Raw genomic sequence first — 14,272 nt, 5'->3', positions numbered from 1 at the left:
TTAAATGATACTTTTATGATTGGCTTTTTTTTTTTTTCGGTTGTAATGATGCTGCAGTTTGAGTATACATTAGTATGTTAGACTGAGGATTAGCAAGGCTGCCAGAATCAAAGATGAAAGAGGAAGAAACCGTGCCACCAGATACACACATATTTGGACTAATATCTGGGTGTGAGGGTTGAATTAATATAGAAGTGCTGTGCTTTTGCAGCTGTTCCTCAATAAGCTTTTTCTTTCTTTCTTTCTTCCTTTCTTCCTTCTTTCCCTCTCTTGTCTAGCATGTGTCGTCTGCACACGCGCTGTATATTTTTTAAATTCATTCATAAAGCTTAAGATATATTTTAGCAAAGGAGTAAAAATATAATTCTGTGTTTGATTCCACTCCCCCACCGTATTCTTTTTGCATGTGTGTAGTACTACCTCCTGCATTGTGAAATGTGTACTCGAGCGGTATAAATGTAGTTATATATAATATCTGGTAGGCCTGTTGGCCCTGGCTGCTGTGCTGCACTCAGCTCTCTAGCTGCTCTTGTCTCTGTATAATCCTCCTCCTCATGAATACATTAACGCCAGAGCCTTAAACTCAGCTTAGCTGGCGGCTCAGCGTCACAGCACATCCTATTACCGACTTTAAATCATTAATGTGACATCGTTTTCACTCAATTTCCAAACACCCACAGTCGAAAAACTGCATATTTCACCCAGCCGGTGCAGCGGGGCCGCACTCGAAGTCACACAGTCGACCCGGGCGCGGGCGCAGCGCGAAGACGTGCGAGTCCTCGATGGATCTGTGGGCTATTTGTACTCGCAAGGAAAAGTTTTTGAGCAAATTAAAACATGTTCAGAGTCTGCACGGAAGACACATTCGTATGTGGAGTCGTCTCTCCGTCGGCTCCAGCTCATACAAATGTGTGTAATAGTTTTCAGTCCTGGGTCGAGACTATTGTGATGGAAAAAGCCACTGGATAAGTGTGGTTTAAGCTGAGCTGACTCCTACAGTACACCTGAGGGTGTGTGTGTGTGTGTGTGTGTGTGTGTGTGTGTGTGTGTGTGTGTGTGTGTGTGTGTGTGTGTGTGTGTGTGTGTGTGTGTGTGTGTGTGTGTGTGTGTGTGTGTGTGTGTGATTTAATCTGAGTCTAGCCACTGTTTGCTTCCTCCAGCATCCCGTGTACTGCTGACAATAAAGGAAAAAAGGAGGATCTGAATCCCCCTTCTGCTCTTCAACTATTCACACATAAACCTTTTTCTCAGGTTTTTACCTCCAGGCTGCCTCTGAAAAATTCACAATGCCCAGAGAACAAACTAAGTCCTTCACTTACCGTAGGAGTTGTGGATCTGCCCCCACCCCCTTCATCCTGCCTCTTTATTGCATCAAAAGGGGTTTTTTTGTGTGTGTGTGTGTAAGTGCGTGTGTGTGTGTCTGTGTGTGAAGTTATGTTAATTAGCAAAGCACGTAAAATCATCTCCTCCGAGTGCATTTAACTGTTTTTATGTGCAGAGCGTGGGGACGAGGGCAGCGGGGGCTGATTGTGGAACATATGGACACAGATGGGGAGGACAGCGTTTTAATGGGCGCTCTGAGTGGGGTTTGCTGTTTTAACCCTCGAAAGTGGAGGCATGAACATCCTCAGCATCGTTTAGCGAGCATCAATTAAAGATTTGCTTTTAAAACCGGCGATGGCGGCACGGGCGGTTGGCATTTGGTGAGGGCACGCGGTCTCTTCTCTTTCCGTTGTTTGTGACTTTCACATGGACACACACACACACACACACACATGCACATTTCATCACTCGCCCGCCCCTCCTCCTTCCCTCGGTCCCTTGTTGTGCTTAATTAGGTTATCAGGTTGCTAAAGGGCCGTGATTCTTCTCCACGCCTCCCAGCTGGCCCTCTGATTTGAGGGGCAAGAAGGTGGACTTCGCATAATTAACGCGTTGTTATGGAGATGATTGAATCGTTTGGCGATGTACAGGCGGACGCCGCCGCCGCCACCGTGGCTGGTGTTGTGTCACTTTTAAAAAAAGGTGACATTTTGGGGCAGAGATTAAACATCATCGCGGAAAACATCGACTTTCGCTGAATTTAGGAGTTTTGAAAGTGACTCCTTTATGTTTTTCACATCGTGAGAATCCAGAAGCAAAAAAAGTTTTCTTTTCATGAAGCTGCTGCAAATCAGTTTGTGTTGATGTTTTTTCACCGAATCTTTTCTTTTTTTTTATAGATCTGATTAATATCTATTAAACTTCATTCCTTGCATCACCTTATTTCTTCTTAAAATGATTAAAGGGCTGATATCAGCTGGTTGGAGGAATCCCTGTGAAATTCTCTCCCGACCACTGCTACAACTGACCTTGTTCCTTTTGACCTTCGCGGTTTCATTATTACCCCATAAATGAGTGTGGTTGTGTCCAGTGATCCCCGGCATCCATGACACTCGCGCACGTTTGGCTGTATGTTTAAAAATAAGCGCGCCGTGTGCATATTTATATGTTTGCTGCGTGAAAGTGTTTGAGCTGTTAAGATGCAATTGTGTGAAGGCATGTGTGGACGAAAAGAAGTGACCAGGACCAGCACAAGTTTTACTGAACACATTGCTGTCTTTATTAGAGCCTTGTCTGGCAGTAATACTGAAAAAAAGTGAACTTAGAACAGATGGTGGTGGCAGCCCACGGCTTTTTTTTTTTTTTTTTTTCCTGTTTTTCTTTATTTCTTTGATATTTTTCTTCATTTTTTTTGTGAGAGCGCAGCGACTCTTGCTTTTCTGTGGCATGGATAACATCAATAAAAGAGACAGTAGGGAGAGAAAAAAAAAAGAAATATACAACTTATATTACACTGTGTTATGAACAAAATATAAATCTATAACTCTATGTTATATTTACATAATTATCTTTCTTGATTTTTCAAGTTGAGATGGTAAGATTTTTTTTTTTTTTGTTTACTTGTAATAATTCTTACTTTGTTTTGAGCTCCACTCATGACTTTGATTGTCTTAAATAATATCATCATCATTTTCATTGTCTTGATAGGGGGACAAACCTTGCCAGCAGGGATGATTTGATGTCTAAATGTCTCGCCCACCCTCATTAAAAAAAATGGATCGATCCACTCAGTCCCCCCTCTTTCCAGCATCGGGTTTAACAATGGTGTGATAACAGGGGGAGGTGACTATACAGCAAAATGAAGACCCAGAAGCTCGTCGTGTGGCGTGTAGCGAACATCTATAAGAGTTTGGGGGTGGGGGTGGGGGTGGGGGGGGGGGTGATTGTGGGGATCACCACGTGACAGCACACCTGAAGAGTAGTCATGGCTTCTATAGCGTCGCGTGGAGCTAAAACAAAGCAAAGGGCTCCTGATGACAAGGTAAAGATACTGTAGATACGCCTGGTCAGCTCACACGCACAGCGGTACACCCTTGGCGGATCACGGTAAACACTGCTTTCCTATGATTATTTAAAAAAAAATCACTGCTATCACAAAAACATAATATATGTACAGGGATTTGAACAAAAAGAAAAAATTAAAAAGGACAGCATAGGATTTGTTTGGTTTGTCATGATAATCTCTTCATTATAAATGTGTGATGTGTGGAAGTGATTGTGTGTTTGTGCATGTGTGTGATGTGGATCCGCGCCAAAGGTGCGCCGCTGTGTCCCGGCGAGGCGGCCAGGCTAAGTAAACTGGGACGGGTCTCTTAGTTCACGGAAAAAAACAGCTTCGAAAAGTAATGAAACCGATTCCCAATGAGGAAGAAAAAAAAAAAAAAAAAAGAAAGAGAGAGAGAGAGAGGAAACTTCACATTATACATTATGATAATCATTACAAATAAAATTATAATAACAATAAAAATTCATGTTCTTTTTCTCTGACTGCACAGAGGCTGAGTGCTTCTTAGAAATGGGTTTGGACGTGATAAAAAGGTCTTCAGCTCGGAATAGAGCGTGGCATCGAGTCTGGATACGGTCCTAACTCCACCCGCCCATACTTCCGCAGGATTAATACAAAACAAACGCATTGAAAAAAGAAGGAGGGGAAAAAAAATTAAGGTAAAATGACAAACTTTTTGTTTAGATCTAAATAACTAACAGCTAAATAGAATGCGTCATCGACTGTCATAGTTTCATATGGTCATAAAAACCCAATAAAGAGGAGAAAAATAAATTATACTGTACATAACTTACTAAACTTAGGAAACGTTGACCATCCTTAGAATTATTGTTAATAATATTATTAGACAAAGAGGCAGTTTGAAGAGAAATAATAAAATACAGAATTCAAATACAAACAGAAACACTGACTGGCTGACTTCACCTCGGCTTCGCCCGCTGTGTCTCAGCAGGACGAATGTGATTGGAGGGGAGCAGGAAAACACTGACAAACAGAACAATAGTTGTGTGTGTGTGTGTTGTGTGTGTGTGTGTGTACAGTAAATAACAGCAGCAGCAAGAGTTGCCTGTTTCTTTATACGCGTCGCTTGTTTTCTTCATTGGGAAGAGTGCGTTTGTCCTATAAATGAGTACACTGGACACACACACACACACACACACACACACACACACACACACACACACACACACACACACACACACACACACACACACACACACACACACACACACACACACACACACACACACACACTGTCGTATGTTTTAAGCAATAAGTCGTACTGATGTTTCGCTCTTGACCAGATCAAGATAAGAGGGACCGGAGCGAGAAGGAAACTGGTGGATTGTCTCACAAACACAGTGCTTTTGTTTCTGCTCTTCGATGCCAGAGAGACTCCCGCACTTACACGCCCCCCCCCACACACACACACACACATGTACGTACGTACGTACGTACGTACACACACACACACACACACACACACACACACACACACACACACACACACACACACACACACACACACACACACACACACACACACACACACACACACACACACCCTGAGAATCCGCTCAAAGTGGGACAGTCCTGGTCAGTCCTGGCTGGACTGTCCCATTTGGATTCTATAACGGGGGGAGGGGGGGAGACGGCGGGCAGTCACCAACACACAGAGAAAGAAAGGTGAGAGGGGAGGAACTGCTGACAGCACACTGTCGAGGTTGAAGAAAAGATATCTTTTTGTTAAAAATAAACGTCTGATGTCTTTCAGGTGCTTTACAACAAAGGGGGGGGGGAGAGAAAAAAGAAAAAGAAAAGAAATGTCTCTTTTTTCTATTATTATTCAAACTTGTAGCACAAAAACAACAAATCACATTCACAAGCCACTTATTGGCACCGTGTACCTGAGTGAGAATATTATAGAACCAAAGAACAAAAAAAGCAGTTTTTTTTTTTTTTAAAAGTGTCTCTTGATAATAAACAGGTCCGCCATCTTTAAAGTGTCATCTGTTCGCCTTTGACAGGTCCACTGTTTTGTTTCTCATTTTAAAAGTTCTCCTTTTTTTTTCTCCTTTTTTTTGTGTGTGTGTGTGTCTACAAACGGGACTGAAAGGTTGCTTTCTGAGAGCGATTTGTAGTTCTCCTCACTCGTGGTATCACACTCAAAACTCTTGCAGTAGTACTTGAATATTTCCTCGGCAAGCTTCAGGACTGGCTTGGTCGTCTCTTCCCCGCAGACGCCAGCTTGTGTAACAGTCAGTGTGAGTGACGGGTCCTGTGCTTCAGTTGATTGATCAGATGCTGGTATCAGGACTCAGGTGGGAGGGAGGAGAGGGGAGGTGAGGGAAGGTGAGGGGAGGGCGGGGGTGGGGGATTGGCTCTATTAAAAAGAGTCCATGTTAGTTGAAGAGGAAGGGGAAATTGGTGGCTTTTCTTTCGGGTGATTGGCAAACGAGAGTTTTCTTCCTGATTGGTGGTGTTTCGTATTCTATTTAAACTTTTTTTTCTTTCGGTGTATGTGTGACATTAACCAGCGCGGACTGGCGTAAAACTGGTGCGACTGCGAAGCCGTCCTATTGGGTGATGTGGTTGTCGTTGTCGCTGGCGTAGTCTGCCTCTTCGTCCTCGTAGTCAAAGTCGTCGTACACGTCGCCGTTGCTGTCGTCTAACCGCAGCTCCTCCTCCTTGATCCGTGGCTCGTCCCCCTTCAGGCCGGTCACATGGGGGTTCTGGTGGTGGTTGGCGTTGGGCTCGGGGCTGCTGGACATGCTCGAGTGCTCTGAGGGCATCTGGGGGGAGGGCAATCCTGCCATGGAGAGGGCGCCGGGGTAAACCACGCCTGCCGAGGACAGGGGGAGCTGGCCTTGCTGCCTGTACACATAGAGGGAGGGAGGGAGAGAGATGTCACTATTTCAGTCCAAAAATAACATCTGGTAACAATTTCCTGATCAGTAACACTGAAGTCTACTTTTGGTGTAATGTACTTTTAATATACTAAAAATACAGCAAATATAATAAAAGGATCAAAATCCACCATCTCAAACCTGTTGATTTCAATACTGAACAAAATGCACTGTCGGCTTTTTTTTTTTTTTTTTTTTTAAGAAAAATGGAAATAAGCCGAGCAGATGTACATGTGACCTCTCTGTATCAACTGTGCTTTTTAAGGCCAGGAATGACTTGTTTATTATTATTTAAATAGAGGAAATATCAAGGGAAATCAAACAACCTTGAGAAGCCTCAATGTCTAAATTAAAATTTTCTAGGAAAAAAAAAAGTCATTCATATCATCGAACAGAATCGTGTAAAGATGATATGATTCATTGAAGAGGCCCCTAAAACAATGTTAGTAACCATCTGAGAAGGCAAAAATACAGATGGTCATGTAATAATAGTCATAAAAAGTATACATTCAAGCTACTATTATTCTAATATAATATTTATAAATTTATAATCACGAGCGATGAAACTCATTTTCCTCATAGAAAATAAACAATAACCTGGCTGGACTTTATATGAAATGCTATTCTACAAATAACAAACAATCAAGAAGCAGGACAAATAGAAGTAATACTACTCAAGTAAAGTCCAGAAAGCTGAAATATCTACTAAAGAACAGAATCAAAGTTCAAATCCTTTGTTTCTTGCCACCTCTAGTAAACACCGTCTTTGAGAAATATTAGATTAGTATAATTTTAAAAAAAGAGACATGGCAACACAGCATGAGGTTGTTACATTATAATTGGTTGGTTTGACCTAACAATTAAAAAAAAAAAAAAAAACACTCGAAAACGAAAGCAAAAATAAAATAAAACGGGACTTCAGAGGAGAGAATACTGACCAAAAATATCGAGGTAAGAATTGAATTGAACTATTCAACTCTATAAATAATCTAAAAAATCTCGATTGGAATGAGTCAAATTATGCTGTTGTCTCTTGGCTCCCTCACCCCACACTGAAGTATTGTCTCATCTCCTGCCTGCGGGACCTCATGATGGCTTTGTACTCGCCAATGCGCAGCTTCTTCCCGTCCACCAGGCAGGTGCGTTTGGGCCGCGGCTTGTACTTGTAGTCGGGGTACTTTTCCAGGTGCTGCTTGCTCAGGCGAGCCTGCTCCTCGTAGTACGGCTGCTTCTCCAGGTTGGTCATGGCTTTCCAGCGTGAGCCTGGATGAAAAGAAAACAACCAAAACAACAACAAAAAAAAAAAAAAACACGCGTCGTCAGTGACAATAATGATCGTTTTCGGCTCTTTAAAGAGAGAAGAAGAAAAAAAAAAGAGGCAACAAAGAGCGGAGACAGACAGTTATGAAAATGAGTTATGAAAAACGGCACCGCAACGAGCACATACTGAGCCGTTAAAATGTGTTCTGATCATTTTTTACAGTGACGGCATGATAAAGATCAGTCTGAAGCGATTTAAAGAGAGCACGTATGTCAGCACGGGTAGCAGTTACGCTGTGACTGAGGAACAAACGTCTGCGCGGCTCGCACAACGCCACATCGCATGTAGAAAAAGAACACTTTCACACGTCCTACGAGCGCACACACACGTATATACACACACACACACACACACACACACACAGCGGTTTCACCCGGAAAGAGACGGCGGAGGGAAAAAAAAGGGGGGGTTAATGAGGTGAGCAACGGGGACGACAGGTACTCATCTCCACTAATGAGGACTTCACTTAACCTGCTGTCATCTCTCCCAGCTCGCTTTCCGCTCATACATTTGTAGTATCAGTCCCCTGCATGTGTGTGTGGGTGTAATCTTGAGCATGTCTTCCCCCTGTGTGTTTCATATCTGGTCTGAATTTGCACTTGACTACTGTATGTTTAATGGGTAAAAGCTGTCAGCAGTTGGCCGTGCTCTCTCTCTCAGTCTTTCTCTCTCTGTGTTCTGCGATCTGTTAGCAATCGAGAGAGAGAGAGCGAGCGAGAGAGAGAGAGAGAGAAAGAGGGAGAGGAGGCTTATTAAAACCAGATTTCCCTGTGTTATAAAACGCTTAGGAGCTCTTTAAAATGTCAGGGCCGATCCCGGCGGTCTGGGGGAAATGTCAGGCGGCCTTGCGCTGCTTGTTTAATGCATAATGAATTATATCATCATTTGTCGGAGCCGTGCTCTCCCCAGCCGTTCATTAACAGCCGCTTACACAATGCCGCCGCTTGTGAAGAAATCACTATTAGTGTGTATTGTGTGTGCGTGAGCGAGTGGGGGAAATCCACAGATCTTCCTCTCGTTATTCAGATTAGGTGATGAGGGCAGGACAAAGGCACCTGTCACTCAGACGATGTGTATTCGTAGACATTTTTTTTTTTTTTACCGAGGATCTTGCTGATGTTGGAGTTGTGCATGTCGGGGAAGGCCTGGAGGATCTTCCGCCTCTCGTCCTTGGCCCAGACCATGAAGGCATTCATCGGCCGTTTGATGTGCGGCTCGCTGCTGCTGCGACCTCGAGCCTCGCGGAATATTCTGGAGTCCGACACGCTGGGGGAGCCTGAGGAGGGGAGGAGTGAAAAAGTTCTATCAAATATTTCTAAGTGAACATCCTGTCTGTTTTAGAATAAACGTCCACAGTCTTCCCTGTCATTAATTCATTTAGTTTCATTCGCAGCGTTATTAGTGATCAAGCAGGTGCATCCATGCTGATACAAAACGACCAACTTCCATCAAAAAATACCGACGACGCCTTAAAAAAAGACACATCTCAAGGCAGATCTTTCTTGCAGTACGTAATCTGTACTTTCTAAAATCTCTTTTTAAACAAAAATATGTTGATGAGGAAGTGTGAGTGACACTTCTGCTGAACATGGACATATTGTCTGTGTGCTCATGCTGTGTATTTATACATTCAGCTCCTTATTTTTTCTTCAAAATGAAAAAAAAAAAATCACAACTGTGTGTGTGTGTGTGTGTGTGTCCGTGTGTCCCTACCGTCAGACTCCCCACTCATGGTGAAGTCCAGCATGGCGTGGCTGAACTTGTCCTCCGCCTGCTGCTTCAGCTGTTGACTCAGACTCTCCAAGGCAGCTTTGTCCTAAACAACACAAACAGTTCACAGTTGCGGTCGGTCAGCAACTGACTCACACACACGCTGCGAATATATGAATGAATGAAGCCACAGATCTGTAGTAATACTGAACAATTTCTCCCTAAAACAAAAAACACACAAATGTTCCTGTGACTCGTCCACATGTTGAACGGCTCCACAAACCAGCTCTGGCGGGTTAATGTGAGAAATACGAGGTGACTTTCTGCTTGTTTTCAAAAGGAACAGATGCAATACAAGAAGAAAAACAAGTAAGTAACTAAAAAAAAAAAAAAAAGAGAAGAGAATGAATATGAAAGTGAATAGAAATTATTCGCATCCAGAAAAAAAAACCCCAAAAACCAAAAAAGAAACCACCAATGAGAGTGATGATTTCCATAGAGAGGCAGTTTGTGTTTCGGTTCATTTCAGTGTCACTTTGTGGAAATGTTAATGTCAGCATCAAATTGTTTGAGTGCTGTGTGCCCGCATGCTTGAACACACATCTGTGTGTATGTTTGCATGTGCAAGAATGTCAATTACATTTACTCCTATTTGGATGTTTACTGCTTTGTGTGAACACCCCAGTATTATAATGTGTGTGTGTGTGTGCAGCGACTCCTGGCAGCCACCTGCGCGAGTGGAGTGCCGCGGCTCGCCTCTCTCTTGCAGAGGCCCCCGAGGGTCGACGCATTAGAGAGAGAGAGAACGAGAGAGTGCGGCGCGGACGAGAGCGAGGCCACGCCGCGCGGCCCCCTGGGTATTTATTACAACCAATAAAAGGCTGATTTACTGAGCATTTACATGCTTAATGCAAGCAGCCGGAGCACTCGGCGGACTTGACTACGGAAGAACACACACACACATACACGCGCACGCACACACACACACACACACACGCACGCACGCACGCTGCGGTGCGCCAATGTTTTACAGTTTAATTATACGATTAGGAGCGCTACCCAAAACACTGTCGTCTTCTAAAACAACCTTCCAAAAAGTGTCCCTCTCCATTTACATGTGACCCTGACGAGCTGGCTGGCTGGATGGAGGGAGGGAAGGATGATAATGAAATGCATTTTCTCTGTTTTTAGTCCAATGGAGTTTAATTGTTAGAGATAATTCCCCCCTAGATTGGTATAAATAGACAGGAAGGGACGAGAGAGACTGAAAGCAACGGACACGCAGGAAACAAATGTTTTTTGTTCCCTTTTCAAGCAGGTCACAAGTATACCCCCCCCCCCCCCCCCCCCCCCCCCCCACCACCACCACCACCATTTTTAATGTGTTTATAAATGCACAATTACCAGCCAATGGGCTTGAAATATTCAATATTCAATCATTTTTGTATGTACATCAGAAATACTTGGGGAATTTTCCTCATTTGGCACAAATGAATGGCTCATTGAAGTCCTGTTCCAGAAAAAGAGAGCACAAAATGTGCCTCACACTTTTAGATTTTAAGATTAAGTGTGCTCTTGGAAATGACTTTACGCTCTGTGTGTGTGTGTGTGTTGTGTGTGTGTGTGTGTGTGTGTGTGTGTGTGTGTGTGTGTGTGTGTGTGTGTGTGTGTGTGTGTGTGTGTGTGTGCGTGTGTGTGTAAGCGTGAGTGTGTGTGTGTGTGAGGCAGAGACTAAGACGAACAGGGAGACAGAGTAGATGACAGCGTAGTCTGACATTAAGCCCCAGTACAGTACATGAGAAAAGTGGATTGAATGGCTGACACTGGAGCCAAGACACAAAGTAGCGACAAAACTAATCCAGCGAGTGTGTCAAGGGATGACACTGTTGTATCCCAACGCCGGCGAGCGCTCGCCGGCTTCTCTCCCGCGCAGCACAAAGCCGCGGGGACGAGGGAAGAGGAGCGGGCGCCGGCGTGGAGATGTGGAAAATCACACAGAGTCATTTTCTTATGTTTAAACTTAGATCAAAATAAATCATACATTAAAAATTACTTTAAAAATAAAACGTGTTAATTGCCCATTTTTTTGTTTTATATAAAAATTCCAATTTCTGAAGATAAAAACATACAAATAATAACATAACAGATAATAATTCATCTTTTTTTATTATGGTGGTCTATTTTAAAGTCACAAGAAGAAAAATAAAATCTGATTTCTTTGAATATAAATAAATTAATTCAAGAAATTGATCAGCAATAAATGTAGATCTGTAGGAAACATCTGGAACAAATTGTAAAATATGCTTCTGAATTTTCTCTTCTTCTCAGGGGAATTTGGTCATAAACCCCTGATGTGACTCTAAGTGACTATTAGATATACACCTGAAAGCTGTGTCCTTTTTTTGTATAGGGGCAAATATAAATTATAAGTCATAGAATTTCTAAGCATATTTCCACAAGTCTTTCTCAAGCTGGTGACAGTACAGAGTATAAATATTGGAGAATATTACTAATAATGCCTGGTGTAAATGTATAATGAGCCTGGTTCAGTGTCGGTTTGACCGGCTGAAACACGTCTTATGAAAGAGGAAGGAAGAGACAGATAGAGCTGTTGAATGTCAGCGGTGCAGATGCTTCAAGCACATTGCTGTGTGTGCGCGTGTGTGTGTGCGTGTGTGCGTGCGTGTGTGTGTGTGTGTGTGTGTGTGCGTGCACCAGCTGACTCCCTATGTGTTTAACAAATAACCACAATTTAGCCACGCTGCCGAGGAGCCGGCGCCGTCATTTCACATTACCGTCTCTTTGACACTCCTCTCTGCCACACACATGCATCGAACACACACTCACACACTCACACGCATCCATGCACGCAGCCCCGCAGTGCGCCTCGCAGACACACTCATTACCTCCGCGATGCTGCTGGTTTTACCTTATCTGGCCCTGTTTAGCTTCAACACATTTCAGCGAGTACATTGTACACCGATTTACCTCCTACATGGTGCAGCAGGGATGGCATATGGCAAGACAAATTATTACACACACTGACAATGAGACCGTACAGCTCGGAATGACTTTGGGAGACTTGAGTAGATTTATATATTTTGTCTTTTGAATATAGAATCCCTTCCTCTTCCCCTTTCTTTTTTTTGCTTAGGATAAAATACACTGATTTGTATTTATTTATGAGGGGGCTCCCACACATCTTTGAAGAAAAGCAGCTTTTTCTTTAAGTGCAGCAGTTTAGGTGTTTGTTGAAATGTATTTATAAATAGTATTTAAAGCAGAAAGAAAGCTAAATTGTACTATAATAACTATATAATAATGCTTGAACGCGCTTGATTTTACATTTGATAAAAGACAAATTTAATCTAAGAAATAGGAGTTTTACATTTATAAAAAAAAAAAAAAAAGAAGTTTTGGCCATTTGCTGACTTTATTCTGAGTGTCACGTCCTTGCCGAGCAGGTGGAAGCTTTGAAAGCAGCGTACCTTGTCTGAGCGTCCGTTATTGAGGCTGAGGTTGCTGACGGCGGCCACCTTGGCATCCAGGACCTGCTGTTCTCTCTTCAGCTGCTCCTTCATCTGCCGGGCCTCGGCGAAGGCCTTGGTCACGGCCTCGTGGTCGTTCAGGTAGGCTGTTGAGGACAGTGTCGACAACAAGTCTGCTGAGGCGCAGACAAAGACGAGAAAAAGGAAGAGACAGAGAGAGAGAAAGAGACAGAGAGAGAACAAGAGAAAAGTCAGTGGCAGGACATTGAAGGGGGTGAAAATCTACCTGAAGCTAAAGCTGAGAGTTAGTGCTTCCTATAACGAGTCCAATACAAGACGAATTGGGATAGCATTTGCTTTTACAGTTGAGCTTGGTAGAGCAAATAAACATGTCTCTTTGTGTGTGTGTGTGTGTGTGTGTGTGTGTGTGTGTGTGTGTGTGTGTGTGTGTGTGTGTGTGTGTGTGTGTGTGTGTGTGTGTGTGTGTGTGTGTGTGTGTGTGTGTGGTGTGTGGTTTATTTTTGGGTTGCTGACAGGAGCTTTTCATCCAGAATAAATCTTCTCCTGAACCATGAGGTAAAGACATTAACATACACTTGATGAGGGGAGTTTGCCGGGGCGTGTGTGCGAGTGTGTGTGTGTGTGTGTGTGTGTGTGTGTGTGTGTGTGTGTGTGTGTGTGTGTGTGTGTGTGTGTGTGTGTGTGTGTGTGTGCGTCACTCGCACACACTGACCATTTGATTGCCGAGCTGGGCATGTGAGTCAGAGTGTGCCCCCCAGCCAGAGTCGCTACAAGCTGCCCACCACCTCCCCACCTGACGTCACATGCACACAACACACACACACACACGTTCAAAATAGGATAAACAGTCACTCTCTCAAGGCCTCGACCGCTCAAAACACACACACACACACATCTGACAGGTCTTTTTTCATCTTAACCCACGCAGCTCTACTCTGAAGTGAGGTGGCCAGATGACTCTTATTACAACTAAAAAGTCCTGCTAATTTCCCCAGTTGCGAACATCTGCTCTGCCGCCGTGCAAAGATCACGAGAGCTCTCCCGTCGCCTATTATTTGTATTATTGCTGCAGCTTAAGTCTCCGATGAGGCGTCGGAGGCATCTGCTACGACCGCAGCGCGCGTGCATGTGCGCCGCCGGGCTATCGGCCCTCTCTATCAGCCGGGTTAGTTCTTAACAAAGAGCCACGGCTGGCTTATGAGGCCTTTAGCTGCGCTAATCCGCACCGCTAATGCCATCTCAGGCCAGATTACCAGCTTCAGATTGGTAATGACAGAGCTGTGAACTCTTTCAGAAGTCATAACCGGAAAATCTGGATGTGAGCGGAGCCAACAACAAAAAGTGTGTGTGTGTGTGTGTGTGTGGTGGGGGGGGGGGGGGGGGGGGGGGGGGGGTTGTGCTGGTGGCGGGGGGGTTGACAGAGGACAGAGGACGAGGG

The 14,272-nt window shown here is 43.9% G+C and overlaps 1 protein-coding gene across 23 annotated transcripts in view; it reads right to left on the bottom strand.

Moving 5' to 3' along the window:
* Positions 1 to 5,350: 5,350 nt before the first annotated feature.
* sox5 (SRY-box transcription factor 5) overlaps positions 5,351 to 14,272 on the bottom strand; it is a 259,914-nt gene continuing 250,992 nt past the window's right edge. For 8 of the 23 annotated variants that reach the window (XM_080491527.1, XM_080491539.1, XM_080491526.1 and 5 more), the window contains 5 exons: positions 12,814 to 12,989; positions 9,329 to 9,431; positions 8,718 to 8,891; positions 7,341 to 7,557; positions 5,351 to 6,262 (listed from right to left, as the gene is read on the bottom strand). In XM_080491527.1, the coding sequence (XP_080347653.1) occupies positions 5,965 to 6,262; positions 7,341 to 7,557; positions 8,718 to 8,891; positions 9,329 to 9,431; positions 12,814 to 12,989 (968 nt within the window). In that variant the 3' untranslated portion in view covers positions 5,351 to 5,964. The remainder of the gene's footprint in view (positions 6,263 to 7,340; positions 7,558 to 8,717; positions 8,892 to 9,328; positions 9,432 to 12,813; positions 12,990 to 14,272) is intronic. The other 15 variants (XM_080491540.1, XM_080491531.1, XM_080491538.1 and 12 more) reach the window with 3 other exon arrangements.

Source organism: Lipophrys pholis (assembly GCF_963383615.2).
Source record: "Lipophrys pholis genome assembly, chromosome: 22".
In the NCBI taxonomy this organism is placed as follows: Eukaryota; Metazoa; Chordata; class Actinopteri; order Blenniiformes; family Blenniidae; genus Lipophrys; species Lipophrys pholis.
The sequence above is the reverse complement of the archived record's forward strand: the minus strand, read 5'-3'. Positions and strand labels throughout refer to the sequence as shown.